General features: G+C 38.5%; 2 protein-coding genes across 4 annotated transcripts in view; one reads left to right on the forward strand and one right to left on the reverse strand.

Annotated features, from left to right (window-relative positions):
• Window positions 1-288: 288 nt before the first annotated feature.
• Window positions 289-3,873, reverse strand: LOC135114821 (uncharacterized). Of its 3 annotated transcripts, none has more exons than XM_064030935.1 (2): window positions 3,651-3,873; window positions 289-2,920 (listed from the first exon to the last, which is right to left on the reverse strand). In XM_064030935.1, exons 1-2 carry the CDS (start codon window positions 3,735-3,737, stop codon window positions 1,337-1,339), a joined length of 1,671 nt encoding a protein of 556 aa, XP_063887005.1. In that variant the 5' UTR covers window positions 3,738-3,873; the 3' UTR covers window positions 289-1,336. The 3 variants fall into 3 exon arrangements, with proteins under 3 accessions (XP_063887005.1, XP_063887006.1, XP_063887007.1); XM_064030936.1 differs by having other exon boundaries at window positions 3,561-3,873; XM_064030937.1 differs by lacking the exon at window positions 3,651-3,873 and adding an exon at window positions 3,189-3,293.
• A 5,057-nt stretch (window positions 3,874-8,930) lies between these two features.
• Window positions 8,931-11,779, forward strand: part of LOC135114824 (sarcosine dehydrogenase, mitochondrial-like) — a 16,501-nt gene continuing 13,652 nt past the window's right edge. Inside the window, 1 exon segment of the mRNA XM_064030940.1 lies at window positions 8,931-9,089. The gene's annotated coding sequence lies outside the window, so the exon portion shown is untranslated.

Below are 11,779 nucleotides of genomic sequence, written 5' to 3' on the forward strand. Positions count from 1 at the left end.
ATCTCCTGTTGTATCATAATGTGTACCCCCTAGAGGTTGCAACATAACCTAACAACAACTAAATAAATAAATAAATAAGTGAATAATAATAATAATAATAACAATAATAATAATAATAATAATAATAATAATGTTTTAGTAATAAAGAGTATATTTCAGACATACTCTCATAGTAGATACAATAAAAGAATGGCATGAAATATACAGGCACTCACTATAGATACTAGGAAAGAGTGGTGTATATGATGAAAACACTCACATTAGATACAAGGAAAGTGGAAGAAGAGATATGAATGGACACTTTATTAATGTCATACTGGTAAATTTCAAGTACATGTATATGAACCTTGCCCCACAACCTTAAATGCATTTTATTTTGACTGACTTAACAGGCTTGAATGGACTTTATTATTGATTTCAAGAGCATTTTCATAATTCAAGGAAAATTTTTAATAAGGATTTCATCATCAGTGGGGAAAACCACCCATGCAAACTTGAAAGTCATCTCTGTGTCCTTTTGAAAGTTCTTATGAGAGAACAGTATGCTTCAGAGTACAGGCCCTTGATAATGAGCAAGTACTAAGTGAGCAGACAGAAGGTAAATGAACAGGTGATGGTAGGCAATAATACATCAAGGTCTTGTTATGTATGCAAATTACTCTATGCTTTGCCAAAACCCTTTGTCAGAAGAAACTGCTGGTGTGGAACTTAATTTAACATTCATGACAAGAGGTTACATTCCATGATCTTATCCTCTAATACCCTCTGTGATGATTCTACCATCTTTTTACAGTGGCAATGTATTAAACCAATACAAGAATACAAGTTCATGCATTTACACATTATTTGTACAATGGCTGTTAAGTGCTATAAGATTTTTTTTTTTTTTTCAGATTACAAAAATTTAAAATCAGAATTCCAGAAAGGCTAGCCAGTAATAGTGATGCACCCATGTGAGGATTACAGAAAGGTGGCATCTCCTCTGCCACATGGAGCTCAAATGTCTAACTCTCCTGGCAGGGATTGTGGCTACAACCACTGAGCCATCCAAAATACTATATTAAATCATGTCTGACTCACTCAACATCTTATTAAATTCATCACAAATATCTCAAACTTCTATGATACAATTTATAAAAACTTATTCAAATAACTGTATGGCACGACGTATCTGAAGCAATACACATTCTAATATTCATAAATGACAGGTTGAGCATCTTTTATATCTTCATGATTAACAACCTAAGTTAGGATTTTGTTCTAATTCTTTCTTGTATGACACCTGGCTTGTGCAGGAAGAGGGGTAGGCATACTGTAAATAACAATTTGTTAAGTCTTAATTTGATATTAGCCTTGGATCCTGAAAAGCAGGATCTTGCAAGCTTACCACAGCATCAAGAGGAATCTCAACTGGCTTAGCCATTTTGCCCTTCACCATAGGATGACCATGGAAAAGTCTCTTTCCTTTTGTAATAGACTTTTCTGCATTGCTATCTTCAAGGCCATTATCTAAGGCATTCTTCTTTTCATTATCATCAACAGCTATACTTTTCATCTTGGGTTTTTTTCCAGGTGCACTATTTTTCTTTCTTTTGGGCAAACCTGACAGTGAAATGATGTTCCATAATGGTTGTGATGACTGATTCTCTTCCTTCAAGTCCACCTCACTAGTCTGGGAATTCTTGTCTCTTTTTTTCTGTATAATAGTCTGCACCTCCTTGTCAGCAAATACTTTGGGGAAGGGGCCAGCACATCCACTGACAGCAATTTGGGCATCAAAATTCTCAGCTCGTTCTATTTCATAACTTGGTAAGGCATCTGCCTGTACCCCTACTTCTGTTAGCCGAGGCCCCTTCACCTGAACCCACTTGGTGGTGAGGATTCCAAGTTTTCTTGGGTTCACCTGGACACTGACACTTTTCTTAATTAGTGAACCCTGGATACTGACACTTTTCTTAATTAATGTAGAAGCAGAGTTACATGGTGCATTGTCTGTTTCTGATAACATTACATCACTAGTAAGATGGTGTTTTTTGCAAGTGTTGTTTAACTCTGTGGAGGCATTATCTTCAGAGAGGCCATGCTTTTTATGGTAATCTTGGATTGTTACTATGGAGTTCTGCTCTACATCAGGACCATGCTCTGCTAGCAAAGAAGGGTTAACTTGTAAACAGATTTTATCCTTATTTGGAGAAACAGAACATCTTTGTTGATTGTGCTTTATGTCAGAGATATTACTGTCTTTTGGAGAATGGTGACTTACATCGAATGAGTTCTCATTTTCACAGAGATAATTTTGGGGAAGAGGAACAAGGCTTGTTCTTGGAGTACTTCTCTTCAATGGGGTAAAACTTATTTCCAATATATTTTTGTCTTCAGTTACTGTACTTTGCATAGAGTTACAGCTTGGTTCTAAATTACTTTCATTTACATTAACAGTACTTTCCAAATCTGTATATGCATCTATACAATCCCCAGTAAATGGTATTGTAGTATTATCAGCAATTTTCTCTTTTTCTATAAAGCTTATCTTTTCACTTACCTCTTCTTCAGCTGCAGTACCTTTCATAGAAGGAGGACTTGGTTCTACATTCAAAGTATTCACCAAATCCCCATCTCCATCTATATGATCCTCAGTACATGGTACAGCAATATCATCAGCTGTATTCCCAATTTCAAAATTCTTTGTGTTTTCTTTCATTTCTTCTGCATCCACATGTGGGATAGCATCTTCCACATCAACTGAAAGATCTCCATTTGACAGTTTTTCATCCAATGATCCTTGTAATAAATGGAGACTTACAGAATCCAATGTAGGAGTTCCATGGCCATGCAGGATTCTGACAGAGGCAAGGAGGAGCCATTGAGTCCATGGAGTGGTGGAGCAGTAAGCTCGTCTCATCAGGATACCAGTTGTGAGCTGAAAAGTACAATAATACACATAATATTCTCTTTACACTAATGTGCTCCTTCACAGCTAATATATAATTAAAAAAAAAAAATATGGCATTCAATGACCCAAATGGAATGGTCGTGCTGAAAGCAACTCCACAACAAATATTACACCCACACGTCTATATCTTTCCTCTTGTTCAAAGGAATGATCACATATGCATCCCAATTTCCTGTGCATCAGTCAGAAATGTTTTTACAAGCATGAGAAAATACAAATAGCAGGTGAGTGGTACCTGATTACCTAAGGTGAGTCAGCACTGACTGCATTTCATCATGATCAATTTCTAAACTTAAGACTGGAATGGTGTAACTTGTGCCTCAGAAGTTTATATGAGATAAGACTGAACAACAGATAACATGAAGAGCGATACACATTACGACACTGGTGGGCAGTGAAGTGCAAGCTAATGCGTCTTTCTCACTCCACCACCGCTATCACTGACCAATCATGCTGTCCCTTCATCCATGTTCTTATTATTGGGGTTTTATGCAAATAGCCCTTGCCTACTAATTTCGAGGCGGTAACTATTAACTCCTGAACAACAAAGTGACGCTTCCTTATATCATGTCATACACAATGAAGGGATTAACTATAAATTAATTACCTGAATAAATCTAAGCCTCACCAAACCCAGCCCTCAGATGCAAATGCCAATGTTGCCTTATCCCTGGTCCTCCAAACTCATGTGGCTTACCCTGGCGGCTATCTCTGGAGTGACTCCTGGAGGAAGGATAAGAGGCTCCAGGGGGCTGCACTCCCCCGCTTGGAGGTCATCTTCCATTGGGCAGGGTTTCTTCAGAACGTCTAGGAATAAAGACTCCTAGATTCCAAAGCTGCGGAACTCTTGATACTCCAGGCACTCTGAGCGTAGCTTCGAACCTCTGTTGGAGTCTCGAGGCCACTCCTTCGGCCTGTCCTCCCCTTGGGATGTTTTCAGTCTTCTTGTATATATACCTATCATATATATCTACTGTTCTCAATGCTTCCCCTACAATATATATATATATATATATATATATATATATATATATATATATATATATATATATATATATATATATATATATATATATATATATATATATATATATATATATATATATATAAAATGCTTCCACTGATTCCTGTACAATATAACTATCATGATTTACGTACTTAATACTGTTTTCAGTGCTTTCCATACTACCCATCATTATATATGTATGTACCTACTGTTTTCAAGGCTCCCTCTACAACATTCCTTTCATATACACCTACTAATTGATCTAGCCATAAATTTATTTACTTCCACTTGCGTTCATGTTCGCTTACTTTGGGTGACTTTTATATCACTCAGAATGTCTTGACTTTGAGTCGTCCGTTGTTCCAGCAAATATTTCTGGTTTTTAAGAGTAGTCGACTTTTCTGGGTATAAAAGAAGACTGCCACTGCATGCCATATTTCAAACCTAAGAAAATGAGTGTCTTGCCTTTGCCGCACTGATTAAGGAAATGGAAAGGTGGAAAAGGATGGAAAATCTTGATGAGGACTGGAGGAGGATAGGACAGAGAGGTGAGGAAAAGGATAGAAAAAAGGTGGTCTAGTTAGATGGCAGACAGGGATAGAAACAAAGTCTACATTAAAGTGGTACAAGTGGAAGGAGAGACCTAAGGCGCTCCACTGACATGTAGGAGACTGGGGTAGCAAGTTGTTAGTGAAGTCAAGGACAGGGAAGCTGGAGGTGAAGGCTAGGAACAGGGCTGAGCTGGACCAGGGATGTAACACATGAAGATGGGTGAAGGAGACTGTGGAACATTTCTTGGTGGAGTGTCAGGTATGAAGAAGAGAGACAGGTTGATAAGCTCCGTAACTGAAATTACAGAAGATGAGTGGAATAGGAGATTAGAGTGGAGTCCTCATTGTGCTCTCCTTCTGCAGACAGTGGACGGACCAGAGCATAACACTGAAGGGAAGCAGGACCTATCAAACGATAAAAAGCGGAAAAGATCACAAGAAGAAGAAGAAGAAGAAGAAGAAGAAAGAAGAAGCCAAGGGAGACAGATTGGCTCGTATTAAGAAATGGTTTGCTCTCAAACCACGACTGTTTTCAAAGGCCCAGGTTCTAATGAGTGTTTTTCCTGTTAGTAATGTAGAATTCTTATTAATCTGTCACTACACCTATAAAATCACCTTTAAAAAATTCGTGCAACTTCAACTAGGGCCTCTTGAAAGTAATCGGTATGCACTGTAAAAGCATTTCAGAATATGGTCCAATATTGTATAAGAGCACCTTGGGTAAAAGTTCCCAAACGCCAAATAATCTAAGTCCTTCGTTAGGAGACACCGTCCAGCCCTGATAGAAGACGAAGGACACCGGACGTAAAACCGAGAGGGAGATTGTATGAGAGTGATGCCACGGTCTGAATGTCACCAAGTCCTTGTGACATTTGAAACATATATGAGATAAAAGGGTGTGGGAAAAGAAGTATTGAACCATAGGAATAAGTGCATCGGATATGAACGGTGGTATTATTATTATTATTATTATTATTATTAGTAGTAGTAGTAGTAGTAGTAGTAGTAGTAGTAGTGGTAGTTGTAGTAGTAGTAGTAGTAGTAGTAATAGTAGTAGTAGTAGTAGTAGTAGTAGTAGTAGTAGTAGTAGTAGCAGTAGTAGTACGAGTAGAACCCTCGTTAAATTACCATTAGAATGAAAAAAAGCGTCCTTTGAAACGCCAACAGCTTCTATTAGAGCTTATCAAAAGTGTAGAATTCTCGCTGAATTCCAATTATCATTAAAATTATATAAAAACATCCTTGAAAATGCCAATCAAAAGTACAAAATACTTGTTGAACTATCACTAAAATCATGAAAAAAATTCTTGAAAATGCCAATAACTTCAATTAGAGTCTACTAAAAGGGTAAAATACTTGTTGAACTATCACTAGAATCATGAAAAAAAAATTCAAAGTACCAATAACTTCCGCTGGAGCCTATTAAAAAGAGTAAAATACTTGTTGAACTATCACTATATTCATGCAAACATTCTTGGAAAAGCCAATTAATTCCATACCTAAGCTTATTAAAAGTCAAGACACGCAGAGACGTTTGTTGAAGAATACGATCGCTTGATTTGGATAAAACCATAAAACTCCTTTATCCAAGCAGAGTATACGTATATGTACAGTGCACTGTACCTGGATATATGTGGGTTATGAAACTTAATCCTTGTAGCTCTCCTCTGTCTTCACCCCACTATTTACATGCTGGAGCTTTATTCACTATTTACGTACTGACATGCAGAGTTAATTAACTACCTCGAGGATGACAAAGGGAACAGCAAGAGCCAGGCAAGGAACAAGTAGAGAGTTCTAAACATACAAGCTTCCCTTATTCCTGTGTTAATTCTGAAACGCTTTTGTGCAGCATCTTCACTACTTTCAAGAGGCTCCAGCTGAAGTTACGCGGGTTTTTAAGGATTTATTTATTTATATGGTTCCAGAAACATATTAACAAGATTTCCTTATCATCAATAGGAGAAACACTTGAATACCCGGCTAATCATCTCTGTGGCCTTTGAAAAGTAGTTGTGGTGAGAGAGCGAAGCGTTGCTGAATACGATCTCAGTTTTGTAACGCCACACATGGTAACAACTCCGACAGCAACAACTTTTTTTTTATATGTGTTAACGTTTATAATACGATTGCTAATTATATTCTAAGTGACTAAGCTAAATAAGGTTAATTTTCTTATTCTCTTCAGGACAAGCTAGGCTGCGCGTCTCATAAAATGGTAGTAGTAGTTGTAGTAGTAGAAGTAGTAGTAGTAGTAGTAGTAGTAGTAGTAATAGTAGTAGTAGTAGTAGTAGTAGTAGTAGTAGTAGTAGTAGTAGTAGTACCAGTAGTAGTAGTAGTAGTAGTAATAGTAGTAGTAGTAGAAGCAATAATAATAATAATAATAACAATAATAATAATAATAATAATAATAATAATAATAATAATAATAATAATAATAATGATAATAATAATGATAATTAAAACTTGCAGTATGGTCGGTTGAGAGAGAGAGAGAGAGAGAGAGAGAGAGAGAGAGAGAGAGAGAGAGAGAGAGAGAGAGAGAGAGAGAGAGAGAGAGAGAGAGAGAGAGAGAGAGAGAAATTTACAAAGGATCGACGGTATAGCAGGAAAATGGAGGAAAAAAGGAAGAAATGAAGAGAAAGGAAGGAAAGAGAAGGAAAAGGAAAAGCATCTTAGGATATCTGGAGGACATTTATTATTTTTTTTTTCCTTACCGCTCAGCAGATCACCGGTCCCAAACCTGAAATATCCAGTTATTGTTGGTTTCTTTAGGGTTATCTGTCTCGCACCCTGCTGTTATCTTGCCGACTCAACAGTTTTCATTATCTACAGATTAATCTTGTTGTTGTTGCTGGTGGCATCGATATCTACCTCTTTCTTTTATTCTTCTTTCTCCTTCACCTTCTCTTTATCATCTCTCACTTCATTCGTTTAAAAATCTATCTCGATTCGTTGTTGCTCATCAGAAAAAGAAAATAATAATAATAAAGCACAATGCAGATAGCTTATAGTGACATAAATGTGTGATCAGCTCTTCCGCAAGTTTGCAGATGCTTTGTGAACTGCAGTCTTAGCCTAGAAGAGATAAGCCTAATCTGTAACCATACATGTAACGACAGGGATCCATTATATTAATAACTTTACAATATCACATTCGGATGCATAATGAGACTGGGCAGGAGATAATAACTGTAAACTCTACCAGTACAGTGGATATGATATCTACGTATGTACCCACTAGTTTGTGTTTCTAATCGCATGCTCTCTCTCTCTCTCTCTCTCTCTCTCTCTCTCTCTCTCTCTCTCTCTCTCTCTCTCTCTCTCTCTCTCTCTCTCTCTCTCTCTTGTGTGTGTGTCCAAACAAACGGCTTTTTACAGTGAATGTTAACAAAGAGCGACCATAACAGTGAAGGAGTTATGAGTTAAATGCTACTTGAGGGCGAGCGAGGCACCAATATCGTGTCAGTGCCTGAGGTGGCAGCCTGAGTCACGGAGGACACTGATGTAACGCAGTCTAGGTCAGAACTGGAGTCACCTTCCCTCTACTTTTTTTTTTTTCTTTGCGTCTTCTCTTACTCACGAGTCCTCTGTCCGTTGCCACCTTGTGTTAGGCCGTCACAAATCAGTTATTCACATTCCTTGTATCTCAGTCATTTTCCTTTGTACTGACTCTAGCAGACGTATGTTCTTCCTGCAATATGGGGACCAGCAGAACTGCACAGCATAATCTACGTAGATGATGTCTGACTATTAAGACTGAAGGTAACGTACGCTGAGGGTGTCACACTTCTCTCCGTCACTGTACTTACTGTTGTTAACTCAGGACGACGACACTGGTTGTAAATGGTAATATGTCACGTTACTGCATCACACTCTTACCTCGAATTTATTCTGCACATTATAGATTCGTTTGACATCACCAGTGACTTCAAGTTCATCCATGCATTTAGAGATCCGTTATACTGAAGATGCAGGTTTTGAGACGAGCTTAGATATATGCCTGGGTCTTTAGTGTGTGTGTGTGTGTGTGTGTGTGTGTGTGTGTGTGTGTGTGTGTGTGTGTGTGTGTGTGTGTGTGTGTGTGTGTGTTTTCTTACATAACTAAAATGTGTTCGGGCGCGCGCACGTGTGTGTGTGTGTGTGTGTGTGTGTGTGTGTGTGTGTGTGTGTGCCAGCCAGTCAGCCAGCCAACCAACCAGCGAGCAGAGAAATGGGGGCGTGATATTTTACCTGCAACTTTCATGCAACATTACGAACTAATCGATATTTCTGAACACGTTACTCCCACACATTTCGGGCAGCCTCACTTTGCTCGCGGTACTGAGGAACACAGGAACACGAGGTACTGGAGGTGTTAATAAAAATGGAAGAATTAATATGAAGATGGGTTTCTTGCAGATGTACAAAGTGATAAAAGGAAGGCGGGAGGGCTGGCGTTTAGTTGCATGAGCCAACCCCACTGAGAAGGCGGAGCGACCAGCCAGTACTCATTACTTTGAGTCACTTCGCGAGGAGCGGACAGGTTGCCTCGTTCCTGGACTCTACCTGTCGCCCCCTCTCCCTTCCTACACAACAGGTACTGTAGGTGTTAGGGCGTTCAAATGTGGTTATTTTATTTATTTATTTATTTTTCTTCATTGAATGGCATTTAAATTTCTGGGGCGTTCAATTAATGTGATGTTAGGTTTTTTTTTTTTTTTTTTACTGTTTTTGACTCGATTTTTTAAATTAATTAATTAATTTATTTATTTTTAATCAGAGCAGGGAGTGGACGCCAGATTTTATGATTTTAGACATGGCATTACTTTTTCTGTTTTACTGGTTTATTAAGTCTTGATTTTTTTTTCTATTCATATGAAACTTTTATTCACGAGAACTGATAAGCAGTCTTATTTTTGTGATATACAAACACGGCATCACTCTTTCGTTTTGCTTTTCTTCTATCTTGAAATTATTATTCATTTATTTATTTACTTGTTTATTTATTTTTATTCATATGCTCTTTCGATTCAAGTGTTAAAGGCAAGAATAGCCATCGTTTCTTTCATCCTCCAGTTGCATTTATTCACTTATATATTCATTTATTTATCTATCTGTTTATTCATCATTGCTATGACTTTAAGTTTCTATGTGCCGAAATGATGTGATTTTAATTCATACAAAGATTTTATTATTTTTTTCTTTTTATTGGCAATATTATTTTTCTCGCGTCCTTCCTCCTTCTGTGCCTCTCTTCCTTCTACTGTGTCTCTCTTCCTTCTACTGTGGGTTGTGGAGGCTAACAATAATAATACTGATAGTGTTGATCGTGAGGATACCTTTACAAGACTCCAGTCTGCCAGTAAGCACACCAACACTGACTCACACTTGGGGCACACTTGTGGAAACTATAAATCGGGTAATACTCTTCGTAACATGGATTTTTAAGGGTGTGTTTAGGATTCTAGCAGCAGATCAATAAGATTTCTACATTATTAAAAGGAGAAACAGTCTTGAGAACCTGACTAATCATCCTTGCGGCGTTTGAAAACAGTCGTGGTGAGACAGCAAAACATTTTTTTTAATACGGTACTTTCAAAAGCTCTATTTGATGATACATGGATTTTTAAGGGTGTTTTCACGATTTTTGAGACAAATTAACAAGATTTTTACATAAATACTCTTGAGAAGCCGGTTGATATATCTGTGGTCTTTGAAAAAAATCGTGATGGGAGAGCAAAGCGTCTCTGAATACGGGCCCTGAGTCGTGCACCTCATCGATCCTTTTACTCGCTCACGTGTTATCTTCTATCGGCATGACAGTGTGTCTTTGTACGCTTGTCTTTTCCTGTTTGTTTGTTCTTGTTTTTCCACATGTCCATTCCTAAATAAATATAATGAAACCAGCTCACAGTGCTGCTCCCTAACAGAAATAAAAGAATAAAGTGAGATTACTAATTTCGTGTCAATTGTCTTCTTACTCATCTATTTGGACAGTCCAAGTCGTAGGCAAGAGGAGAAACAGAAACAAGAAAGTAGTTTTATAGTTTACAAGTGGAAGGAATGAGAGAGTGAAGTTACCAGTTAACTCTTGCATTAGTAAAATGGACAGAAGAAGGGGTGAGAGTAAGTAGAAAGTCTTGTGCAACGTGGCCAAGGGAGGGCGGGAGTCATGGAGCAAGTTGCCTTAGAAATAACGGTAGGAGACAGTGAGAGAAGCAAAAAAAGCGGTGAATACTAAGAGAGAAAAGGAGGAATCGATGAGTTACCGTTATGCAAGTACATCAATCGCCCATACACACACACACACACACACACACACACACACACACACACACACACACACACACACACACACATACACACACACGGTAACCTCTAACAGGGAAAGACGCAGCGGAGTTCTTGTTTCGGGCGCTTCTAAGTATAGACGAAAAAAGATGCAGCGAGTGAACCATCTTAACTGTACCAGTGCTGAGTACACGACGCAGTGGCGGGTGACTCACTTTGGTGGATGCAAGTTGGAGAAAATCTATTATTATTTTAAACTTGTGGGCCACTGAGGTGTGTGTGTGTGTGTGTGTGTGTGTGTGTGTGTGTGTGTGAGGAGAACAGACACACACACACACACACACACACACACACACACACACACACACACACACACACACACACACACACACACACACATTTTTTCCGTATTGTCCGTCGTATTGCCTTAATCACAAAGCTATCGTAATATCTGCATAAAATAAACATAAAAAATGCGTACCAGTCTCTATTATAATATATTTATTCATTCACGTATTCATTTCCTGCCTCCCTCTTGCTTGCTAAAATTGACCACACCTCATGAAATACAAGACGGCTGGCGAAAATAATGTGGCCTCACGTGTACTTCTTTATGTTTGTAAACAAGAGAAGAGGAACACACGTGGCACGTAACACGGGGACCGGTTCTAACTAGATATAGCGCGAGTGCCACCTCTCCTTGGCTACGGCAAAAATAGGTGAGCTGGGGGCTCCTCAACTGGCTTAGCACTGACTTGGCATTGCCTCTGTACCACCTTATGCATTCCTAGTCACGTTGCACGCTAGAAATGCACAGTACAAGTATGCTGGGTGTTATGCAAGCACTATTTCTATAACAGTTGGTTGGACAGACGGAGGCAAGGCATGTCTGCAGAGAGAGAGAGAGAGAGAGAGAGAGAGAGAGAGAGAGAGAGTATTGATAATTCGACCTGTTTGTTGCTGCTGCTCCTGCCACAACCGCTGCTGACCCATTTT

Source organism: Scylla paramamosain, chromosome 28 (genome assembly GCF_035594125.1).
Source record: "Scylla paramamosain isolate STU-SP2022 chromosome 28, ASM3559412v1, whole genome shotgun sequence".
NCBI classification, from domain to species: Eukaryota; Metazoa; Arthropoda; class Malacostraca; order Decapoda; family Portunidae; genus Scylla; species Scylla paramamosain.